The sequence below is a fragment of the Scyliorhinus torazame genome, chromosome 16 (assembly GCF_047496885.1).
Source record: "Scyliorhinus torazame isolate Kashiwa2021f chromosome 16, sScyTor2.1, whole genome shotgun sequence".
NCBI lineage: Eukaryota > Metazoa > Chordata > Chondrichthyes > Carcharhiniformes > Scyliorhinidae > Scyliorhinus > Scyliorhinus torazame.
This window is the reverse complement of record NC_092722.1, coordinates 167,264,085-167,289,794: the sequence shown is the minus strand read 5'-3', so window position 1 is coordinate 167,289,794 and position 25,710 is coordinate 167,264,085. Positions and strand designations below refer to the sequence as shown.

The window sequence follows — 25,710 nt, the reverse complement described above, 5'->3', positions numbered from 1 at the left end:
GGGAAGCTGCGTCAGTATGCAGCCGACGATCACAGCTGCCTTGTGCAGATTATCAACCAGCTGCAAGTTGTCTGTCAGCCCCACGCTAATGGTCCTGACTTTCCAGCTTGTTAATCGAAGAATTGGCCTATTCTTCCTTTCTCTGCCTGGTGGGATGGATTCCGTCCACCTGTTAAACAGAAACTCTAAAGCTCCAAGAGGAGAGATAGTCCATGAGACAACTTTTTGTCGGGGATCTTGCACCAATGTAGGAGGTTACAAAGAGATATAGCCAGGTTGGGTGAGTGGGGAACACGCTGGTAGATGGAGTGTAATGTGAGGAAGTGTGAGGTTATTCTCAATGATTGTAAGAATAGAAAAACAGATTATTTGTTTTTAAGGTGTGAAAATAGAGATGTCTCGGGAGATTTGCGTGTACTTGTCCAAGGAACACAAAGTTAGCATACAGGTACAGCAGGCAATTAGGAAGGCAAATTACATACTGGCCTTCATTGCAAGGGGATTGGAGTGCAAGAATAAGGAAGTCATGATGGCTATGGCGTGACCACACTGGAGTACTGTGCATTGTTTTGGTCTCCATGCCGAAGGGCTCAGTTGCTTTGGAGGTAGTACAGAGAAGGTTCACCAGATTGATGCATTGGATGCCAGGCTGAGTAAATTGGGTCTACATTCTTTGGCGTTTAGAGGAATGCAAGGTAATCTCATTGAACTAATATAAGCGGCTTGACAGGGTAAATATTGAGAGGCAGTTTCCTCTGGCTGGTGACTAAAGAACACAGGGCAGTCTCAGAATAAGAGATCCTCAGGCTAAGAGACAACCATTTAAGACTTTTAAAAAAATGAATTTACAGGATGTTGTGTTGCTGGCTAGGCCAGCATTTATTGCCCATCCCTAGTTGCGCCTGAGAAGTTGGTGATGAACTTCCTTCTTGCACTGCTGTAGACCCTGAGGTATAGGTACACCATAGTGCTACTTAAGAGGGGTATCCAGAATTTTGACACAGTAACAGTGCAGGAATGGCGATATATTTCTCAACCAGATGTTCACTTGGAGGGGAACTTCCAGATGGTGGTGTTCCCAAGTATCTGCAGCTCTTGTCCTTCTAGCTCATTAACGGTTGTGTGTTTGGAAGGTGCTGCCGAAGGAGCTTTGATGAGTTCCTGCAGTGCATCTTGTAAATGGTACACAGGGCTGCTCAATGTTTGTTGGTTGTGGAGGGAGTGCATGTTTGTGGATGGGATGCTAATCAAGTGGGCTGCTTTGTCTTGGATGGTGTTGAGCTTCTTGAATGTTGCTGGAGCTGCACTCATCCAGGAAAGTGGAGATTATTCCATCACACTGCTGACTTGTGCCTTGTAGATGGTGGACAGGCTTTGAGGAGTCAGAAGGTGAGTTACTCACCACAGGATTCCTAACCTATCACCTGCTCTTGTAGCCACAGTATTTATATGGCTAGTCCAGCTGTTTCTGGTCAATGGTAACCCCGAGGATGTAGATAGTGGGGGATTCAGCAATGGTAATGCCACTGAATGTCAAGGGACAGTGATCAGGTCATCTCTTGTTGGAGACAGTAAATGCCTGGCACTTTTGTGGCATGAATGTTACTTGTCAGCCCAAGCCTGGATATTGTCCAACTCTTGCTGCATTTAACATGGACTACTCTAGTATCTGAGTTAAGAATGCTGAACATTGGACAAGCAGTGAATATGCCCACTTCTGACCTTATGATGGAAGGAAGGTCATTGATGAAGAAGATGAAGATGGTTGGGCCACTGACATTACCGTGAGGAACTCCAGCAGTGATGCCCTGGAGCTGAGATTATCTCTTATCTTGAAACTGTGCCCTGTATTCTCCAATCACATCCATTTTCCTTTGCATGAGGTATGATTCTAACCAGTGGAGGGTTTTCCCTCTGATTCCCATTGACTCCCGTTCTCCGAGGGCTCCCTGATGCCATACTCACTCAAATGCTGCCTTGATGTCAAGGGCAGTCACTCTCAACTCATCTCTGGAATTTAGCCCGTGTCCATGTTTGAACCAGGGCTGTAATGAGGTCAGGAGCTGAGTGACCCTGGTAGAAACCACAGAGAGCATCAGTGAGCAGGTTATTGCTAAGCAAGCACTGCTTGATAGCATTGTTGATGACCCCTTCTATGATTTTACTGATGTGGCAGTAATTGGTCGGTTTGGATTTGTTCTGCTTTTTTGAGTAAAGGACAAAACTGGATGAGTATTCCACGTTGCCAGGTAGATGCCAGTGCTGTAGGTGTACTGGAACAGCTTGGTTATAGTGTGGCAAGTTTTGGAGGACAAATCTTCAGTACTGTTGCCAGAATATTGTCAGCACACATGGTCATTGCAGTATCCAGTGCTCCACCATTTGTTGACATCATGTGGAGTAAATTGAATTGGTTGAAGATTGGCATGTATGATGCTAGGAGCAGGTGGGAAAGGGGCAGATGATCAGTTCTGATTTGAGCAAAGCAGACTCAAAGGGGCAGATGGTCTACTCCTGCTCCTATTCCCAGTTCACTATAGACAGTTCTGCTCTGCCCTCCAAATTTATTAGTGAAGTTTAAAACACTACTCTTAGATCCACTCTTTTCTCCTTCAAACTGAATTTGAAACTCAGTCATATTATTATGATCACTGCTACCTAGGCCATTAATGAAGCTTTTCTCATCACGCATTACCGGATCCAGTATAGGCTGCTCTCTGTTTAGCTCTAGAACATGCTGCTCTAGAAACTGTCCAAAAAACACAATGAACTCGTTATCCAGATTACCAATCTGACTTGTCTAATCTGTATGTACATTGAAATTGCCCCTGATTATCACTGTACCTTTCTCACAGCTCCCATTATTTATTTCTGTATACCCTATTCTAAGGTGTGATTACTGTTAGCGGGCCTATAAACCACTCCAACAAGAGACTTGTAACATGGCATCGCTCATCTCTTTCCAAACCAATTCTATATCTTGATGTCCAGACCTAAGGTTAACATACTTTTTAAAATTTAAAGAAAATCTTCATTAGTGTCACAAGTAGGCTTAAATTAACACGGTAATAAAGTTACAGTGAAAATCTGGCACCTGTTCGGGTACACAGAGGGAGAATTCAGAATGTCCAATTCACCTAACAAGCACGTCTTTCGGGACTTGTGGGAGGAAACTGGAGCATCCGGAGGAAACCCACGCAGGCACAGGGAGAACGTGCAGACTCCACAGACAGTGACCCAAGCCGGGAATCGAACCTAGGATCCTGGCACCGTGAAGTAACAGTGCTAATCACTGTGCTACCGTGCCACCCCATATTTGTACCATCTAACCCTAACCCTAATTAAAAGAGAGATACTCCTGCGCCTTTTCCCAGCTTCTTGTTCTTCCTAAATCTCATGCGCCCTTGATAACTTAGCCCCCAGTCTTTGGCATCTTGCAGCCATATCTCAGTAATAGCTATCAGAACATACAATGTATTTGTGCTGCTAATTAATCTGTTTTGTTACAAATGCTATGTGCATTCTAATACACAGCCTTTAGTTCTGTCTTTTTATAATTTTTGAAACTCCTCACTTTATCTGCTGGTGCAACCTGTCCCTTTCTGTCCCACCGATTTGCTACCTTGCTCGTGACTTATTTTCTCTAGTTTATCACATCCACGCAAACGTAATCCCTTAACCCCAACCAACTAGTTAGTTTGAAGCACTTTCTACTTCCCTAGTCATACGACTCACCAGAACACTGGTCCCAACATGGTTCAGGTGAAGACTGTTCAATGATACAGCTCCCACTTACCCCAATACTTATGCCAGTGCCCCATGAATCAAAACCCATTTCTCCCACACCAATCTCTGAGCGAAGCATTTAATTATCTGATCAGACCAACCCTCTGCAAAAAGGCAGGCACTGGTGAGCCTATCAGCAGCTAGTACATGGAGAAGCCAGCCTGTAACTGGCTGAGCAGAATAAGCGCTTTTTGAACTTCTTTCAGGGAAGTCTTGAAGTTGACCTGTTGTCAGAGGACATGGTGGTCCACTTAAAATGCCTCCTGGGCCACATCCAGCCCAAGGGCCACATCTTGTAAAAGCCTGGTTTAAAACACATGTCAGTGACTTCTCATATTCCACAAGATGCTCCTTCGACTCAGTTGAGCTGCCCTGACGTAACTTAATTTCTGCAAATGATTATAAGTAGAATCACATACAAGTTACTCACCAATGGGCTTCTTCCCCTGTACCAAGCCAGAACCAAATACTGGAGGGTAAAGATAGATCTAGGTGCGGCATACTGCCTTTGGATTCACCTTTTATCCACTGTGAGTGAAGAGATAGGGTGGCAGGTAAGTGGGAAGGTTAGGGTTTCTCCCTCTTCTGCTCTTTTAGTCTCTCAATGCGTTGCTACCTTTTGCTGTCTCTTTTAGCCACTTCGTGGATTTAAGAAGCTACAGAGAGACGGTTAGTGTGTGAGGGGATAGGGCAGCAGCTGGATAGGTGAACGGGATCACGATAGGTAAATGGGTCAGAGGGTAGAATGGCAAGTAGGTGGGTGCGGTGAGGATATAAGGTGGTAAGTGGTGAGTGAGGTAGGGTGGCAGGTGGATTGGCAAGGAGATAGGGTGGCAAGTGGGTGAGTGAGGAAGTAGGATGGAAAGAGGGCGAGTGAGATAGGGTGACAGTAAGTGGGCGAGGGGTTAGAGTGGCAGATGGGTGGGTAATATAGTATGAGGATATGGCACATACAGGATGAATGTGGGGCTGAGTACAGTGCAGCCCACACAGTGATGCAAGAAGGCACATGACCCAGATCTCGGATCAGTGTGGGGTTGAGCAGAGATGTGTGAAGACCTAGACATTGAGATAGCTCTCTGCCTGTGCCCTTTACTATATATATGTATATAGTTACAGGTAGTGTCATGATAGGGAGATATTGGGATCTTGGGTCCAGAAATAGGGTCCAAGTAGGCAATTTAGGGATTATACAGAGTGAAGGAAAAGGCTGTTAGCAGCAGATTCAGAGGGAACGTCCACAGCCTGAGTTACCTTATCCCATTCAGACTTAACTTCACTAGTGGGAATATAGAGGATGCCTCGGTTCAGCCATCATGATCCACTCGAAGATCCATTGTCATCTGGGACAACCTTGTTCGACCAGCCATCAGCCCATCACAGAGTCTGTTGACCTATTTGTCCATCAATGGAATGTTAGTTACATATGAATGGCATAGCTCTGTTCTTTTGTATAAACGGGAGTGGGTAAACTTGCTGTTACCTTACTGAGGACTACAAATACTTCTTTAAGGGTCGCTGTTCTGCAAACAACGCCCCCCCTAGCATGGTGGCTGCTCAACCTCACTAAAATGCTGAAAGACTAAGAAAAAATCGACTTTCAAGAAATTCCCAACATCTGCTGAAGACATTTTCCAGAAAGTGCTCCAAAGACAGTGTGGTAGCTGTGGGCAATGATTTTCACTGCAGCAGAAAATGCCATTGAATTGCCCTCGGAAATCCAGCTTCAGAACACAGTCCACAGTGCCTGCAAGGGTGAAGTAAATCTAGTTCTAGGTTCCGAGCTCATGAAGAAAAATGAAATCTCATGGGAAAGGCATGACGGCCCAACTCGGAAAAAGGTAAGCTTACCGTTAAATTTGAACATTTTATTACTCAAAAAAAAACCTCTGAACAAAATAAAGTGGCAGGCAGCTATCGTTAAAAAAAATTCTTTGTTAGGAAATAAAGATAGAAGTTTTAATTTACATTTGTATTTGTGGGCATTAGATACAAGGTACAGCTTAAAGTAGGGGCAGCACTGCTGCCTCACGGTGCCGAGGATCCGGGTTAGATCCCGGTCCCAGGTCACTGTCTGTCTGGTTTGCACATTTTCCCCCATGTCTATGTGGGTCTCACCCCCACAACCCAAAAAGATGTACAGGGTAGGTGAATTGGCCAAGCTAAATTGCCCCTTAATTGAAAAACAAATTGGGTATTCTGAATTGATAAAAAAAAAGGTATAGCTATAAGTAACGGCCGGAGAATTCCATTGAATCCATACCATGCAGAAGGTGGTCACTTGGCCCATCAAGTCTGCACCAAACCTCCAAATTAGCATTTGCCCCAGGCCTACTTCCCTGCACTAATCTCTTAACCCAGAGTATTGATCATGGCCAGTCCACTTATCCTGTACATCTTTAGACCATGGGAGAAAACCAGAGCACCTGTAGAAAATCGACACGGGGGGGGGGGGGGGGGACTCCACTGAATCACCCAAGGACAAATTGAAATAGCCGAGGCTCTGTTATTCCCTTTACAAGCGGTAGTCTTGCAAATCTGTCCTGATAAATGCAACACAAAAAGCTTTGACAGCATATGTTATCAGCAACTTTATTTTACTCTCTCCAGTGATGAAAGTGAAGGATAATCAGTGCAATTTAGTTCCTGGCTTGTTGTCTGGGGGAATTCTTCAATTTGAATGGTCATTTACCCCAATTGACATCACTGTTGCTAGACACTTGAAGATCCCAATCGTTCATGCCAGAATCAAATTAATGCCAACAAGTGGAAATCCAAACTATAGAGATCGCTAGTTTGTTGTGGCAGCTTTCCTTATGTTTTTGTAACTGTTTAAATTGGCTAAATGAGACTTAAAATTTGGTTTCAACCAACGATCATAGTATTCAGAATGAATTTTCTGTTTGTGTCAACACCTCCAATCAAAATAATTAAATCAGAAGTTGTCTAATGGAAAGAGCAGTCTGTTAGAAATGGTAATACATGGGAGTTAACAATTATTCAATTGCTTATCTGTGCTGTATGCATAAAGATAGTAATATACCAATACAAAACATGTTTTCTTTCAAAAGGAGAGTTGTGTTTTGATCCTGAGGTGCTTGTAGATTCCAAAGACATGGCTAAGACGTTTAATATTTCCCTGGTAGAAGTCAAATTCGGGAAGTTCAGAAGTCAAATTCAGGAAGTTCAGTAAAACAAAGAACATAATGTAAACTATGGAGACATGGAAAATAACATCCCGGAAAATATTGAGTAATGTAAATGTTCAATTATTAAACATCAAACAGAACCGCTATCGCCACCGCCCCCCCCCCCCTCCCCCCAAATTAAATAAAATTAAGAAACCATCTGGCCATTCCGGTTTACTTTCTCATTCAGATCTTCACTCATTCCCTCATGACCACTAGTTCCGTAAACCCCTTCTCTCCTTTATCTGCAAAGACAGAAGGGGCTTATGGACTTCTCACTACCATCAATCAGCTACCACTCAGCTCCATCATATTCTCTTTACCCACAAATCAAACCTCCTCCAAGGCTTTCCAGTGACCCAGCCCTCAAACTAGGTCACGGTCTAGTCTAGTTACTCTCCTCCGATGCTGAGAGACCAATGTAGATTGCTCCTTTGAAACTTTTCCCCATGAAATATTTAATCATCCTAGTCCTCGTTGCAAGCTGGCATTGTAAACTATTTCCTCTGCACAGATATCATCCGCCTCCCATTCAAATCGGCTATCATCAACCCTTCATGAAAAATGTACTGTTAACCAGAGTTTGAAAATTACCAACCCATCGCTCATCTTCCTTTCCAAAGTGTTGCATCCCACACAAACATTCTCATCCATTTTTCCTAGTTCCATGTTTGAATTTCTCCCATCAAGTTCATGCCTGTGCCACAGCATTACTTAATACCTTAACAAAAGTTCTTAAAATCTAAAGGATATGGAGTAAGGGATCTTCAGGAATTCTCACAAATCATTAGGGTCGGTGATGTATTTTTTCCTCAGTCAGACTTGTCTTTTTTGGGTTTGGATTGGATTGGTTTATTGTCAAGTGTCCAGAGAAAAGTATTGTTCTACGTGCAGCTCACAGATCATTCCGTACTTGAAAAGAAAATACATAGGGCAAACATAAAATACACAATGTAAATACATACACAGGCATCGGGTGAAGCATCCATGAGTGTAGTACTACTCAGTAGAGGAGGTGTATGCAGAGATCAGATCAGTCAGTCCATAAGGGGGTCATTTAGGAGTCTGGTAACAGTGGGGAAGAAGCTGTTTTTGAATCTGTTAGCGCATGTTCTCAGACTATGTATCTCCTGCCCAATGGAAGAAGTTGGAAGAGTAAGCCGGGTGGGGTCTTTGATTATGCTGCTGGCTTTCCCCAAGGTGTAGGCAGAGTGAATGAATGAGAGGCTGGTTCGTGTGATGGACTGGGTGGTGTTCACAACTCTGTAGTTTCTTAGTCTTGGGCCGAGCAGTTGCCATACCATTAAGGATATGGTAAGGTACCTCAAGCCACCATTCCAGCCATGGGACATCAGCACAACTTACTTGGCCTATTGTGCACACAATCAGCTCATCTCAATCAAAACATAGGAAATATAACTTTCTTACCTTTCTTCAAATATTACACTCTGGTAACCAGTTCTTATTGGGCAATGGAGCGGTCTGAATATCTGAGTCAATTTTGGCATTTTTGGCAATGGGCTGGCTTGTTCCGCGACTTGGTGCCTCCATAATTCAAAGGTCCTGGCGCATGTTAAATTTAACAGGTGAGCTATGAGGTGCTAAACAGGCATCCCAACACAGTTCACCAGTCCAAGGATATGAGGCAGCCATCAGCAAAATCAACTGGGATTGGAGGTAGAGGGGGGAGATTGCATTCACAAAAATGGGTATCCAGGGCAAAGGCATAGATTACCTTGGATAACAATTTCAGAATTTACCTATTGATACAGCACAGGCTCAAACTATTCCAAACAGAAATGACATTGGGGTCATTTTTAAATTATCGGGTTTTGATTTTCATATTAAGAAGGGCCTATGACCTAAAACAGGAAGGCATATTGGCCTCATTCAAAATGGAACTGTTCACATTGCTATTTAGACATGCATAATGAAGTGCCAGACAACCGTTGATGGCACCACTCAAGGTTGTAAACAAAAGGTATGACATTTTCTAGAGATGGCATTATTGAAGATGATAGCTGTGCACACATCTGGAAAGCTAATTCTGCCTGTGGCCAACTCCATGATTGGGTCTGTAAACAGCATGGCATTAAACTGAAGACCAAAATCAAACACCATCAGGCCATCATCCTTACCAGTCTTCTGTATGGTACAGAACCCTGGGTCTACTCTTGGCTAGACAAAGTTCTGGAACATCGCCATCAAAGACCCCTTTGGGCCATCATGAGAATTCATTGGTGGGTCAAAACAGAATAGAGGTCCTCCATCATTCTAGGTTCAACATGTAGACCACCCTCCAGAAAACTCAACACAGATGGGCAGGACATGTCTCCCACATGGATGATTACAGAATCCCCAAACAGATCTTCCTGGGAGTGTCTTAGGACAAACAATATATGGGCATCCTTATATTAAACAAACCTCTGCATTGCTGAATAGCACTGAAACTTGCTTCAGCGTGTTTCAATGATCATCCACACCAAACGTGCAATATCTGTGCTCAGAGGAAATCCAAAGGTAATACAGCTGCAGATAATCCCCAAAGCACCAATGACATGAACGGTCTGTCAAGAGAGGGATGACTTCACTGACAACTTGGACATGCTCAAATGAGCAGTTTACCATTATGTATGGCATCTGTCCCACCAAAGAAACAATCACTATCCAAGTTACAAGCGAGAATGTTGTTTCTTTCCTTTCTTCCCATTAGTTTTGTGTTATTTTATTATCTTGATCTATGGACCCATAATCAGAATGTGCCTTTCAGCAGAAGACTCAGGGTTAAAGCAGCCTGCTTGTCAGGACACGGTTTTGTTTTTAGCCAGGCTCCTTACACCAAGTCTTAAGAAGCAAGTTTGGAGGGAATTGGATCAATTGGTTGGCTAGCAACCAGTGGGTTGGCCAGACAGTATTCTGCCTGATGACAGTTAGTGACTGGTTCGTGCATGATGCTTTGAAAGAACTGGGCAGAAGCATTTAGACCTTGGACGTCAAAGGAATGCTCTCTCCTGCTTGCTTAAGTGAAAGAACTACTTTTCTGTTCTGAAAGCAGTCAGGGCTCAGTGCATTCTTTGCTGTGAACTTGAAATGATGCTGAGTCTGCACAGAAGGTAGACAACCTTGCCAGAGAAAACCATCAAAGTCTAGAAGGAAGAAGCATCAAAACAAAATCTGACACGAACTAGAAGTCATCCCAGTGCAAAGATCCTTATGCTTTTATTTTTATTACCCTTTCCACCACCGTGTGGTCTGCTGCAAAAAGTGGGGGCAGTTAGTTAGGGGGGATTGGGAAAGGGGTATCAGATAGTCATTACATTTTGTGTTTAATTATAATACTGCGCACAATAAAATATTACTTGTGTTAAAGTTACAAACCTGGTGACTGCAGTTTATTGGGTTCAACCAAGAACCTAGAGTATTTTAAATAAAATCTAATTTCACTTGTGTTGCAACTCTGGGTCAAGTGGGGCTGGAATTGACCGCACAAGGTGTTGTGACAATATGTTTGAAGATCACACAGCACTATGGACAAAATTCTCATAATTCTCAAGTAAACATAGGAAAAAGGGTTGTTACATTAAATAAAGTCATGTACATAATATAATCCTATTATTATGAGCTTACTCGTCATGGATGACAGCACTCCCTTTTCTTGGTGCCAATGGGAGAATAAGAAAACTAGGATGAGTAAGTTATTACCAAATTCTTAAACTCCTACCAAGATCTCCCAATTTACCTAATCCTCACACCCTGCATGATATAACTCAATGAAATTAGTTTGGAAGATGAAGATAAATAAAATAATGCAAATGACAAAGTGTGCTTCAAAGCTTGATTTTTTTTTAATTTCAGTCAAACAAAAATGTCATTGCCAGTTCCATCACGTTGCTCTACAATAACAAGATAGTTTCCTTAAATAGCATCTTCAAAGAAATAGACTTGCTTCCACCACAAACTGATGAAACATCTTAATATAACCACTAATATTCAAATAAAAGTGGACAATTGTACGTACAAACTCAAACTTTTGGTTTCAAAAAAAATGAAGACGTTTAAATTTCAGATTCTTTAAAATCTCTGAAAATTATGCATAACTGAGGGGAAGGGGAGAGGGAAGGACAGAGAGAATTCACTTACTGGACAACAACCAGATAGGTTAGTTTTAAAGTCTTAACCCATGACTATTTATTTAAGTATTATTTGTTGTTGTAATAGTCAAGGTCAAGAGATCATTGGTACTTGATCAAATGTTGTACAGACCAGTGAAAATACTGTGATCCTCAAAATACAATCTCCACACTTATCCCACAACTTACAAAAAAAAATACCCCAAAATCTTTGTACTTTCACAGGTAAAGATATTAAAGTTAGTTTCTTCTCATGATATGAAAATATTTATGCAAAATAGCCACAATTTGCAGCGGCTAAACAATATGGAGGAAGATCTTGAATTCCAGCTATGCAGTTATTTTAGAGGCAATCATATTTAAGTTCACCTTCAATTATTTTCCTTTTTGTTAGAAAATATGGCCCAGTGCTAATAAGATAAAACAAAACCTGCTGACTGAACCTACTACAATGAATAGAGGAATGTTGATACAATACGAAGTCCTGCCTTTGAAGTAAGCTATATAGGACTCTTTTAAACTGGATATTTTAATGACTGAAAAACTATCTTCCTAGCTAATTTTGATTATTAAAGTCACTTTCATAAGTCACATGACCGGAGGGCAAGAGAAAATGCCCTGGCTCGCTTGTGGTCACTGAGTGTGAGTACCAATCTAGTGCCCAAGTTCAAGATGTCATCTCCTGCCTTTTAGAACTATGTTAAGACTGACCAAATTTTTTTTTTTCACAGGATGCCGTATAGCCTGAAGACAAAGGAGATATTGTCAGAGTTGGATTTCAGGCCAGGTCAGAGGTGAAAGTTCAGTAATTAATCCAAAGTCTTCTTTTAGATGAAATTAGATCACTTAACTAATCACATTCAAGTCCTGCAATGTTTTCATCACCAGTCTACCCCACATGTTCATATTTGGTTGCACTTGATAACAAATGTATCAATGCTGAAGTGATATTTTAAATGTTTGGTCTCAGAATTTGTGGCATGATTTTCAAACAACCTCAATAACAACCCTCAAATACAGAGATAGCTTTATAGTTTTCAAAATAGTCCAACCATGAAAGCGTATAGTCTAAAAACTGTGACCTTGTAATTATGGTACAATGCTGCCAAAATTAATAGACATGTAATTGAAGTACTAGTTCTCTTCATGCCACAAAGTTAACCTGAAAATACAATTTTTTTACGAGAGAGATGATCCGAGTTATCAATTCGTCCCCCTCTGATAATGAACAAGCAGCGAGAACAGCATGGTGGTGCAGTAGCTAGCACTACTGTCTCACAGTGCCGAGGACCCGGGTTCGATCCCGGCCCCAGGTCACTGTCTGTGTGGAGTTTGCACATTCTCCCCATGTCTGCGTGGGTCTCACCCCAACAACCAAAGACGTGCAGGGTAGGTGGATTGGCCACCAAGTATCAAAAACAATTGCAATATTGATGGGCACACTTCTCACCGATGTCTTTCGTCAGAAAATTATGTACTTAGAATCACAAATAACCAATATCAAGGTCCATTTTACAGATTCAGAGCAGTTTGCCATGTAGAACCCTTCTCTACTAGACCTTCTATGGTTCAGAAAGCAAGACAACATCTATTCCAAAATTGAGCCACAAAATACAGTAAGTTTTATGTTGTTAGTGATTTCAGTTGGAGAATTAATTGCAAGCGCTACAATTAAAGTTGCAGCCTCTGCTTACGGGGAAGGAAAAATAAAATCTAACAATGACTCCTTTAATCTCCATTGTTCAATTTTTCACTTTGAAAAAAAATGATGTGGATATACTGACAAGAACAGGAATAATCTCAATGCTGTTACCCTGCATAGGCTAATCATGAACCACAACTCATCATGAAAGCAACGGTATTAATAAACTTTGGTTGAGGGTCACAAACCCATAGTGACTTTCTTGATGTCTGGTGGTGGTTACCCAAATCATGATAAAATAATATTGGATATCACCCAATGTGTATTTCAATTTACTGTCATTTTAATTATTTCACATTTGCTGAAACACCAATTCAGTTTACCGTATCTTCACAGCAATTGAGTCTGGACTCAAGTACTATCAGCCAATCGTTGACCAGAAATCATTTGGAAAGCAGAAGTATAACTCGAAAAATGTAATCAAGAAACATCTAGTGCAAAGCCTCATGAACAAACTAAATCTCTAGGTAATTGTGTACTGTTCATATTTAAGATTGGAAAAAATCTATCTTGACAGGCATTTTAATAATTAAAATTATACAAGCAATCGGAAGGCAATAAGCAGGAGTCCATGTAGTCATTTCAATACATGGGTACAGTATTACCCCTATTTCACAATAATGCAAGCAGGCCGTGAAAGCATCCCATTGGAAAACTGAAATATAGTCAATCGTGCATCCTTCAAGGTCATATAAATATGACTATATAATTCTCACCTTTTCTTCATTATTCTATTTTTTTTTTCTGGTTTTGCCTTTCCTGGTCCCTTTGATCTTTTTCTTTTTTTCTACATCTTGGTTCCCCTTCATTATTTATTTGTTTGCCCTTTTAATCCAATAACAATTTAATTGGCTCTTTCTTACTTGAAAATAATAACAAAATCGATCTGGACAGTGCATTGTGAAAGATCCTTATTAAAATCAAAAGATCACAAAGGCCTTTCACTTGACACAATGAATACTAGGAAGGAGTAGCTCTCCAAGTAAGGGAACGCAAAAGAATACAACAAAGTTGGTATTTGCCATTGGAATACAAGGAGCGTGAGCCTCAGGCAGGAGAGTTGCAAGAAGAGCAGGACTTAATCGGGGCTGAATTAAAAAACAAAGACTGTATGATTAACACCTTATCTGGGCTCAGTTGAAAAACAACCTTATGGATGGAATATAAGTGGTTGTTGGCACCTGTGTTTTGCACTATTTCTTGAAGTGTCATTTTTGGATGAGACATTAAACAAAGTCTTCACCTGTCTGTTTAGAGGAATGTAAAAAAAAAATCCATGATAGTATTCGAAGAGATTCTCGCACCACCACAATTCAGACATGTCCTACATTACAACAGTGACTGCACTTCAAAAATACTTAATTGGCCGTAAAGCACTCTGGTACATCTAGTGGTTGTGAAAGATGGTATATAAATGGAAGTCTTTCTTTCAAACTTTTAATTTTCTAAAAGATTTTTCTGTGCACAAACTGGCTGCTGCATCTGTTTATGTGACAACAGCAAATATCGAACAAAACTAACTCATTGGCCATAAAGTCATCTGGAAGTGCGTCAAAACTTCTATATGAATGAAAGGTCTTTCTTATTTTTGGGTATGGGAGGATGAAATTGTCCAGAATTCATGGTCCCAATTCCTCGCCAGTTTAGGATGAGAATAAAATGGGTTCAGGTTGTACTTTCTCTGTGGTCAAGCAGACTGAAGAAATTAAGTCTCACATAATTAATGGACACGGGTGGAATATCTGTGGGCATCTACAGAATTGTACACATCAAGTCAGAGAAACGTCCCTACTCTTCCCATTATTGCAATCACAAGTGTACAACGTTTCATACACAAGACGTTTTTCTCACTTCAACACCATAGCTTATGCAACTTGCCTGCCTCTGATCTGAAGTCAATGATACTTTTAGTGAATAGCTCAAAACTCAAAATCAGGCAGCCGAGAAAATTAACACCGGCAAACCAACTAACCCATGTCACACTATGCATGAACACCAAAAGCTGAACATAATATTGAGTCGTGTATTTTCAATTCTTGAAGATGCCAAAATACACCATAGAAAAATATGTTTTACAAAAGTCAACTAACTTAAAATCTTTTAACCTATGCATGCAATTGGTTTCATTAGTTTATAGTTGACAGTCTGTGTATACTTCTATCAATACTTAAGTTTTTTGAACTGTCATCTGCTGGAGCTCAGTAATTTTAAAGGATTAATATAGTATATCCAGACATAAATCAGCAAAGACCATGGACGTAATTGCAGTAACTTTGTTACTCTCTATCTCTGAGCAGATGTGTTTGCTACATTTTCTATTATTTCAGAATGTCATAATAATGCTTATGATTGATATCCTGCTTTTTTCATTTAAGGAGCCAGGGATGTGTTTTTAAATTATCATTTATTCACCAATGTTTGACCTATATCAATTCACATCTATGGCAAGGCTGTGACAAATGTGTGTGTGTTGAAGGATGCAGATTGGTGAGCCATATTGTCATTTTTTCATTCCTACTTATAGTAACTTTAAAATTGCACCCAAGTTCTTCACAACTTTAATTGCAGCACAGCCGTGCTAACCTTTGGGCCATTCTTTTCACACTGAACTGTGAAAATGTTTGTACCTTAATAATATGCAGTTTTATACAGAGGATTAAAGGTTCATTCATGTAGAAAATGCCAAAACATTTTTTCTACATTTAATTCTCTACTTACCATTTCAGGAATAAAGTAATATTTAATTTGAAGCACAATGAAGGGATAGTGTACAATGAATGGTCATCAGCCTAAAAGGTCATCTCTCCACAGATGCTGCCTTACCCGTTGAGTATTTCGGCATTTTATGTTTTTATTTCTGAAGGGATAGCATAGTCTTTATTGGGGCAAATTTTAGAATATTCTGATAAAGACCATCTTCGTTCAGATATTGACTACTGGCTGACTTATTTCCAGCAGGTGTGATTGTTTTTTCTTTTGCAACAATCTTTCACGTTTTAAAGTTTTACAATGAACAGGCAAGATTCAGAGATAGCACAAAACACAAGCAGATAAACATCTGTACTTTTCCTTTTTCTTTAAACTCCAGTAATGAGTCAAAACAAAACAAGAAATTTATCAAAGCAGAGGAACAAAAACTATGTACTACATTTGTTCCTTCTACAAAAAAAATACACTGTACATTTATCCTTCAGTTTTATTACACACTTGTTCCTTATTTTTGTTCATGAGTACCGCAAGTTGTTGCTTGATTTCTTCCATCTGCAATCAAAAGCACAACTGCAGCTTCAGAATATTAATAAGAAAATATATTGTGTCACTTGTTGCAAACATGGCAGTACGATAGCATTTTTTAACAAAAACTGCAATAGATCTCTTACTGTAGATTGAACCTTCATTTAAGGATACAAAAATCAACATCCACTTAGACAAATAAAAGTTTGCCATGAATCCATGTGAGAATATCACCTTAGAAACAAGTAAAAATGACCCATTTATATTTGTATGTGGAAGTTGAATAAATGAAAAGTATTGAATTAGTCCCCAGACATTGGACTTCAAAAGGCTTACAGGTATAAATGGACATGCAATTCATTTACATTTAACTTGGATCCCAAAACAAAGGCATCATAACAAAAGAAACCTGCTTTGAACAACAAATTAACAGAATGTTCTCCCAAAGGATGTTATAAGTGGAATAGATTAATCAGGATTCACTGATTACCTTTCAAAACATAAAACTAAACTGATCCAGTTATGAATAAGATTGAGATATTGATCAGGAAGGTGATTGATATATGTAGAAATCAAATACACTGGGAGAATTTCCAAACCAAATTTATGGGAAATCCAGAGGTAGCTTTGTTTGCCTGAATTGTACAATCCCCTGGGAGTGTTGCTCCCTTATCAAAGGCTGGAGAATTTAGAAACGGATCGATAAGAGGCAAGGTTCCGTGACTATAAAGTGTGCGTAACAGTCCACCTTTTTCAACTAAAAGCACAAAACCTACCAGTGAGCACTGGCAATGAGCTCTTTCTCTAACTAGGTCTACTCTGAACCTACATGATTATTTGTAGCCTGTCTCAGTTACTAGTATGCCTGCCAATGATGATGACTTGGATCCAATTTTCCACTAGCAGTCACGTAATTTTGGAGCAAACTCACCCCAAAAAGGAATGATTTACCTCCCCGATGGACATGGTCATTAGACAACTGATAATTTATTGATTGGAATCCTTGCCGGGAGATATCCTAGGACCAGGAGTCTTCTCACGCAACATGGTGAGGTGCAGAACTGACAACTTCAATGTACTCCTACCATCGTCCCAGCTACAGCATGAAAACACATCATACCACACTGAATTGTAGGTTTGAGATGCCAGCAGCAACTCTTTGCCTTTCTGCAATCATCTCAAAGTATGTTTGAACCCAACGCACAATCAAGTACTCAAAGCATTATTGCTTCTTTCCTGTTGAAAGCATGGTATCAGATTGTTGCCAACCATCTATTGCATGTCATCATTCTTTCACTGGCCTCGAAGCTGCACCATCCAAAGCCCTCATTTCCCTTGGACAAGCTGAAGTCGTACAAGTTCTAATTTGAACATCCTTCTCTATGTTTACTGCGATACTGGCCAGGGTTTTCTGACAGCAGAGGCAACACGCCGCTGGCAGGATCATCCAGTCCTGCTGAAGGTAATGGCATTTTGCATGGTTTGCCAGCAGTGCCACCCAGGAACCCGACAGCCAATGGTGACCCGCATCTTCCACCAGAAAACCCACTGCGGGGGCAGAATCCCCAGCCTAAGTGTTTGCTCCCTCATTCTCCTCTCCTGGAGTTTATCCCATCTGTTGAACTTGAAATTAGCAACTGCCGCTTCCTCATAATCCCATCTTCAACCCCACAACAATGCCCCAATGAACCTTGCAAGACCTCTTCAGTTCAGCACATATTTAATAAATACTTTAAAAAGTGCAGCTCTGGAGTTCTGGCTGATAACTGACTTTTAATTTCTGTATTAAAGGGGGAACAGAACAGTCCAAGACATCATAGGAAAAATAATAAATTCCCTACTGAAAAAGAGAATGGAAGAGCACCTAGAAATAATAAATATAACAATGAATAGTAAGCATGGATTTCAAAAAGAAAAACATTTGCCTGAACAACCTTACTGATTTTTTCCTTTTTGTTTTTAAAAAGAGAGGTAACAGAACAGAAATAGACAAATGAATAAGTTGAGAGAATCTGGGACAAATGACAGAATTGACTGCTAGCTGGCTTCAAGATCGAAAGCAGAGTGGGAGTAAAGGATGAAAGTGCCAAAGGTCAGAAGTGCTGTTCCGCAAGAATCCGTGACGGGACAAATGAAGTTCACAATCTGGCTCGACCAGCATTTGTTGCACTCTTTATAAAAAAAAATGTTTATTAAGAATTTGTAACAAAATTTTCAACCATACAAAACAACCCCCCCTCCCCCCCGTTACACAAAAGAAAGAAAGCTCGCATAGCAACACATGAACATGGCAAGTCAATATGATACAGAACTTTGTACATTGGATTCCTCCCGTACATATGTTTCCCGGATCATTCATGTATTTTCTTGCTCAAATGCCCCCCAGAAAGGTCCCCCTTCCCCCTCCCTCCCTCCTCCAGAAAGATGTCCCCCCCTCCCCTCCCCTCCTGGGTTGCTGCTGCTGCTGTCCGACCTTCATCTAACGCTCCGCGAGATAGTCTAGGAACGGTTGCCACCGCCTGTAGAACCCCTGCACAGACCCCCTCAAGGCAAACTTTATCCTCTCCAACTTGATAAACCCTGCCATATCATTATCCAGGCCTCCACGCTGGGGGACTTCGCCTCGTTCCACATTAACAAGATCCTTCGCCGGGCTACTAGGGACGCAAAGGCCAGAATGCCGGCCTCTTTCGCCTCCTGCACTCCCGGCTTGTCCACTACTCCAAATAGTGCTAGCCCCCAGCTTGGCTTGACCCGGACTTTCACCACCTTAGACACTGTTCCCGCAACTCCCCTCCAGAACCCCTCCAGTGCCGGGCATGACCAAAACATATGGACATGGTTCGCCGGACTTCCTGAGCACCTCCCACATCTGTCTTCCACCCCAAAGAACCTACTCAGCCTCGCCCCCGTCATATGGGCTCTATGAACTACCTTAAACTGTATCAGGCTAAGCCTGGCACACGAGGAAGAGGAATTAACCCTACTTAGGGCATCAGCCCACAGCCCCTCCTCAATCTCCTCCCCTAGCTCCTCTTCCCATTTACCTTTCAGCTTCTCTACCAAAGCATCCCCCCTCTTCTTTCATCTCCTGGTATAATCGCCGACACCTTGCCCTCCCCGACCCATACGCCCGAAATCACCCTGTCTTGAATCCCGTGCCGGGAGCAGCGGGAATTCCCACACCTGCCGCCTCACAAACGCCCTCACTTGCATGTACCTGAAGGCATTTCCCGGGGGTAGTCCAAATTTCTCCTCCAGCGCCCCTAAGCTCGCAAACGTCCCGTCGATGAACAGGTCCCCCATTCTTCTAATCCCTGCCCGATGCCAGCTCTGAAACCCCCCGTCCATCCTTCCTGGGACAAACGATGGTTATCCCTGATCGGGGACCACACCGAGGCTCCCATCGCTCCCCTATGTCGTCTCCACTGCCCCCAGATCTTTAACGTTGCCGCCACCACTGGGCTCGTGGTGTACCTTGTCGGCGAGGATGGCAGCGGTGCAGTCACCAGCACCCCCAGGCTCGTTCCTTTGCAGGACGCCATCTCCAACCTCTTCCACGCCGCCCCCTCTCCCTCCATCACCCACTTACGGATCATCGCTACGTTGGCTGCCAGTACTAGCCACCCAGATTCGGCAACGCCAACCCTCCTCTATCTCTGCTACGCTCCAGGAACCCCCTCCTTACCCTCGGGGTCTTGCTCGCCCACACAAATCCCATAATGTTCCTGCTTACCCTCTTAAAGAAGGCCTTGGTAATCACAATTGGGAGGCATTGGAATACAAAAAGAAACCTCGGGAGAACCACCATTTTAATCGACTACCCTGCCCGCCAGTGAGTGTGGCAACATGTCCCACCTTTTAAAGTCCTCCTCCATCTGTTCCACCAGCCGCGTCAAATTAAGTTTGTGCAGTGCCCCCCAGCTCCTAACTACCTGAATCCCCAAATATCGAAAGCTCCTTTCCACCCACCTCAACGGTAGGTCGTCTATCCCTCTTCCCTGATCCCCCGGCTGCACCACAAAGAGCTCACTCTTTCCCACATTGAGCTTATAGCCCGAGAAGTCTCCAAACTCCCTTAGGATCTGCATGACCTCAACCATCCCCTCCACTGGATCCGCCACATACAGGAACAGGTCGTCTGCGAACAGCGACACTCGATGTTCCTCTCCCCCTCGGACCACCCCCTTCCATTTCCCAGACTCCCCTAACGCCATGGCCAAAGGTTCAATTGCTAATGCAAACAGCAGAGGGGACAGGGGGCACCCCTGCCTCATCCCTCGGTACAGCCAGAAATACTCCGACCTACGCCGGTTCGTGACCACAGTCGCCACCGGGGCTCTGTACAGGAGCTTAACCCATCTAATAAACCCTCCCCCGAACCCAAACCTCCTCAACACTTCCCAGAGGTACTCCCACTCTACTCGGTCAAAGGCCTTCTGCGCATCCATGGCTGCCACTATCTCCGCCTCTCCCCCCACCGATGGCATCATTATCACATTTAGGAGCCTTCGCACATTGGTATTTAGCTGTCTACCCTTTACGAATCCCGTCTGGTCCTCGTGAATCACCCCCGGGACACAGTCCTCAATCCTCGTAGCCAACATTTTTGCCAGCAACTTAGCATCTACGTTGAGGAGCGAGATCGGTCTATACGACCCGCATTGCAGTGGGTCTTTATCCCGCTTCAAGATCAAAGAGATCGTCGCCTCCGACATAGTCGGGGGCAGGGTCCCCCCCCCCCCCCTCCCTTGCTTCATTGAAGATCCTTACCAGCAACGGGGCTAACAGGTCTACATACTTCCTATAGAACTCCACCGGGAACCCATCCGGCCCCGGGGCCTTCCCCTCCTGCATGTTCCCCAGTCCTTTAACCAGCTCCTCCACCCCAATGGGCGCCCCCAAACCAGCCACCTCCTGCTCCTCCACCCTCGGGAACCCCAGTTGGTCCAAGAATCGTCGCATCCCCTCTTTTCCCCCTGGGGGCTGGGACCTATACAGCTCCTCGTAAAAGGCCTTAAATGCCTCATTCACTTTCACCGCACTCCGCACCGTAGTTCCCCTGCCATCCTTGATTCCACCTATTTCCCTCGCTGCCATCCTCTGACGGAGCTGATGTGCCAGCATCCGCCTCGCCTTCTCCCCATATTCATATATCGCCCCCTGTGCCTTCCTCCACTGTGCCTCTGCCTTCCCTGTGGTCAACAGGTCGAACTCCGTCTGGAGACTTCGTCTCTCCCTGAGTAGTCCCTCATCAGGAGCCTCTGCATATCTCCTGTCCACCCTTAAAATCTCCCCCACTAACCTCTCCCTTTCCCTGCCCTCTCTCTTCACCCTATGAGCCCTGATGGAGATTAACTCTCCCCTGACCACCGCCTTCAGCGCCTCCCATACTACTCCCACCTGCACCTCCCCATTGTCGTTGGCCTCCAGGTACCTTTCGATGCACCCCCGCACACTCCCACACACTTCCTCGTCTGCCAGCAGTCCCACATCCAACCGCCAAAACGGGCGTTGGTCCCTCTCCTCCCCCAGCTCTAGCTCCACCCAATGCGGGGCGTGGTGTGAAATGGCTATGGCCGAATACTCCGTTCCCTCCACTTTCGGGATCAATGCCCTGCCCAAAACAAAAAAAATCTATCCGGGAGTAGGCCTTATGTACATGGGAGAAAAAAGAAAATTCTCTGGCCAAGGGCCTGGCAAATCTCCACGGATCTACTCCCCCCATTTGATCCATAAACACCCTGAGCACCTTGGCCGCAGCCGGCCTCTTCCCCGTCCTAGATCTGGAATGATCTAATGCTGGGTCCAGCACCGTGTTAAAATCCCCACCCATTATCAAGCTCCCTACCTCCAAGTCTGGAATACGCCCCAACATCCGTTTCATGAATCCAGCATCGTCCCAGTTTGGGACGTATACATTTACCAATACCACCTCCGTCCCCTGCAACCTACCGCTCATCATCGCGTATCGGCCTCCATTGTCCGCTACTATATTCTTGGCCTCAAACAACACCCGCTTCCCCACCAGTATTGCCACCCTTCTATTCTTCGCATCCAGCCCCAAATGGAACAGCTGTCCCACCCATCCCTTCCTTAACCTGACCTGATCTGCCACCTTCAGATGTGTCTCCTGAAGCATGACCACGTCTGCCTTCAGTCCCTTTAGGTGCGCGAACACTCAGGCCCTCTTAACCGGCCCGTTTAGGCCTCTCACATTCCACGTGATCAGCCGGATTGGGGGGCTACCCCCACCCCCGCCGACTAGCCATCTCCTATCTTAGGCCAGTCCCGTGCCCGCACCTCCAGTCCCCCAGACGGGGAATCCCCGCCCCGACCACCTCTTCCATTTTCAGTTCCCCCTCGGCCAGTGCAGCAGCAACCCTATTGTCCCCCCCCCCCCCCCCGCTAGATCCGCATCTAGCTCTTTTGCTCCCCCCATACTACTTCCGTGAGTCAGCTGACTTCTGCTGACCCCGGCTTCCCCCGCCTTCCCGTTGTTCTCCCCCGTGTGGGAATCTCTCCTCCTCCTTACCTTCCTCCATCCCCGCCCCCCCACCCTAGCGCGGGAAAAAGCCCGTGCTTTCCTGAGCCAGCCCCGCCCCCTGTGGTGCAGCTCCTGTTGCGGCCTTATCCCAGTTCCCCCATCCCCGAGTCTCACCTCCCTCCAGCACCGACGCCCACATTTCCCACTATCTTGTCAACAGAAAATAAAATGTAACAAGAATTCTTCCCACATCCCCATCCATCATCCCACCCATGAAACATTCTTTACCCATATTTACAACCCCATATACAGTCAACATCCCCCCCACAACCACAGCCCCTCAGTTCGAGTCCAATTCTTCCGTTTGGATAAAGGTCCAAGCCTCTTCTGGCGTTTCGAAATAGTGGTGTCGGTCCTGATACGTGACCCACAGTCGCGCAGGCTGCAGCATTCCGAACCGGACTCTTTTTTTGTGCAGCACCGCCTTGGCCCAGTTGAAGCCAGCTCTCCTCTTTGCCACCTCCGCACTCCAGTCCTGGTAGACTCGGATCACCGCATTCTCCCATCTACTGCTCCGCACCTTCTTGGCCCATCTCAGGACACTTTCTTTGTCCGCGAAGCGATGGAACCTCGCCACTATCGCCCTTGGCGGCTCATCAGCCCTGGGTCTCCTCGCCAGGACCGGGTGAGCCCCTTCCAGCTCCAGGGGGCTCGGAGAGACCTCCGCACCCATCAGCGAATGGAGCATCGTGCTCACGTACGACCCAGCATCAGCTCCCTCCACTGCTTCGGGGAGACCCAGAATCCGGAGATTCTTCCTCCTCGACCTGTTCTCCAGGACCTCGAGTCTCTCGGCCCACCTCCTGTGCACCGCCTCATGCGCCTCCATCTTTACCGCCAGGCCCAGGATCTCGTCCTCGTTCTCATTAGTTTTATCCCTCACCTCACGGGGCCCCATCGCCTGGGCCTTCTGGGTCTCCTTCAGCCCCTCGATCGCCAACACCTCCCTTTTAAGCTCCTCCACACAGCGCCTGAGGAATTCCTGCTGGTCCGGCCCCCATGCTGCTCGATCTCCGCCCTCCGCCATCTTGTTTTTCCCCCCCTCGTTTTTGCCGCTGCTCCAAAGCCTCTTTCTCTGACACTCCACCGCTAATCCCTGCCATACAACGTAAGGGGGACCTTACTTCACCTTCCCACATGGGATTCAATCAAAACATTTCCGTTGGGGCTCCTCTGGAGAGCCCAAAAGTCCGTGATAGCGGGAGCTGCCGAAATCTGCGGCTTAGCTCCGCATCGCCGCAACCGGAAGTCCATTTGTTGCATTCTTAATTGTCCTAGAGAAGGTAGTGATGAGTAGGCTTCTTGAACAGCTGGAGCCCATGTGGTGTATGTATATGCACAGTTAGGAAGGGATTTGCGAGATTTTGGCCCAGTGACAGTGAGGGAATAGCGATATAGTTCCAAGCCAGAATTGTGCATGGCTTGGAAGGGAACCTGCAGGTGGTGGTATTCCCATGTGTTGAGATGGTAGACTTGTGGGTTTGGAAGGTGCTTTGAAAGATTCTTGGAGAGTTTCTGTAGTGCATCTTGAAACAAATACACACTGTTACCACTGTGCGTCAGTGGTAGAGAGAGTGAAAGTTGACGGCGGTGGATGGGGTGCCAATCAAGCGGGCTGCTCTGTCCTGGATGGTTTCAAGCTTCGAGTGTTATTGGGCCTGTCCTCATCCTGGCAAGCTGATTGGGCCTTGTAGATGCTGGACAGGCTTTGGGGAGTCAGTTGGTCCAGGATTCCAAGCGTTTGACTTGGTCTTGTAGTCACAGTTTTATATGGTTGGTTCAGTTAAGTTTCTGGTCAATGATATTGATGGTGGGGGATCCAGTGATGGTAATGCCATTGAATTCCCAAAGAAGAACAAAGACCAAAGAAAAGTACAGCACAGGAACAGGCCCTTCAGCCCTCCAAGCCCGTGCCGACCATGCTGCCTGTCTAAACTAAAATCTTCTACACTTCCCTGGGTCTGTATCCCTCTATTCCCATCCTATTCATGGATTTGTCAAGATGCCCCTCAAATGTCACTATTGTCCCTGCTTCCACCACCTCCTCCGGCAGTGAGTTCCAGGCACCCACTACCCTCTGTGCAAAAATCTTGCCTTGTACATCTAATCTAAACCTTGCCCCTCGCACCTTAAAACTATGCCCCCCTAGCAATTGACCCCTCTACCCTTGGGAAAAGCCTCTGACTATCCACTCTGTCCATGCCCCTCATAATTTTGTAGACCTCTATCAGGTCGCTCCTCAACCTCCAGTGAGGTTCAGTGAGAACAAACCGAGTTTATTCAACCGCTCCTCATAGCTAATGCCCTCCATACAAAGATGGTTACCTTATCTCTTGTTGGAAGTGGTCATTGCACGAGTGCTATTTGCCAGTCATCCGGGAGTCAGAAAAGCTAAATATTCGGGGACAGTGATCTCTGATCATACTCCACATTATTTAGACCTTGAGCTGGGGACAGATCCCATGGAGATTAGATGAGGCACTACTGGCTGAGAAGGGTTTCTGTGATCATATAGCCTCGGCCATTGAGGAGTACATCAGATTTAACAGCAATGGATCGGTCTCTCCCTCTACACTATGGGAGGTAACTTAAACCGGTGATAACAAGAGAGATGATCTCATATAAGGCTCTCTTAGATAATGTAGTGAGGCAGGGAAGGCAGTGTTTGACTGCCACTACTCAAGAGGCTCCAACCCCAGAGCTGTTTGCAACCAGGAAGCAGCTCCAAGTGCAGTTTGACTTGTTATCCACTGGAAAGGCTGTGAAACAGTTGTGACGCGCGAGGGAAGTAGTATATGCGCATGGGGAGAAGGCAGGTTGTCTGTTGGTACACCGAGCGGCAGGCGGCCTCTTGGGAGATTATGCAGGTCAGGAACCCGAGGGGTGGTTTAGTAACATCACCGAGAGAAGTCTGCATTTGAGGCTTTCTGTAAGAATCTGTATAGGTCGGAGCCTCCGGAGGGTGCCAGATATGGTGGAGTTACTAGACAAGTTGCCCTTCCCGAGAGTAGAAGAGGAGAGTAGGAAGGAGCCGAGGGCCCTGTTAGACTCAGATGAGGTGCTGAGGGTGATTGGATTGATGCAGATGAACAAGGCTCCAGGGCCTGATGGGTAAACCGTTGA

The 25,710-nt window shown here is 44.6% G+C and overlaps 1 protein-coding gene across 1 annotated transcript in view; it reads right to left on the bottom strand.

The window, feature by feature from the left end:
- Nucleotides 1-10,797: 10,797 nt before the first annotated feature.
- LOC140393215 (tudor domain-containing protein 1-like) overlaps nucleotides 10,798-25,710 on the bottom strand; it is a 61,190-nt gene continuing 46,277 nt past the window's right edge. Inside the window, exon 7 of the mRNA XM_072479445.1 lies at nucleotides 10,798-16,067. Coding sequence (XP_072335546.1) covers nucleotides 15,990-16,067 — 78 coding nt within the window. The 3' untranslated portion in view covers nucleotides 10,798-15,989. The remainder of the gene's footprint in view (nucleotides 16,068-25,710) is intronic.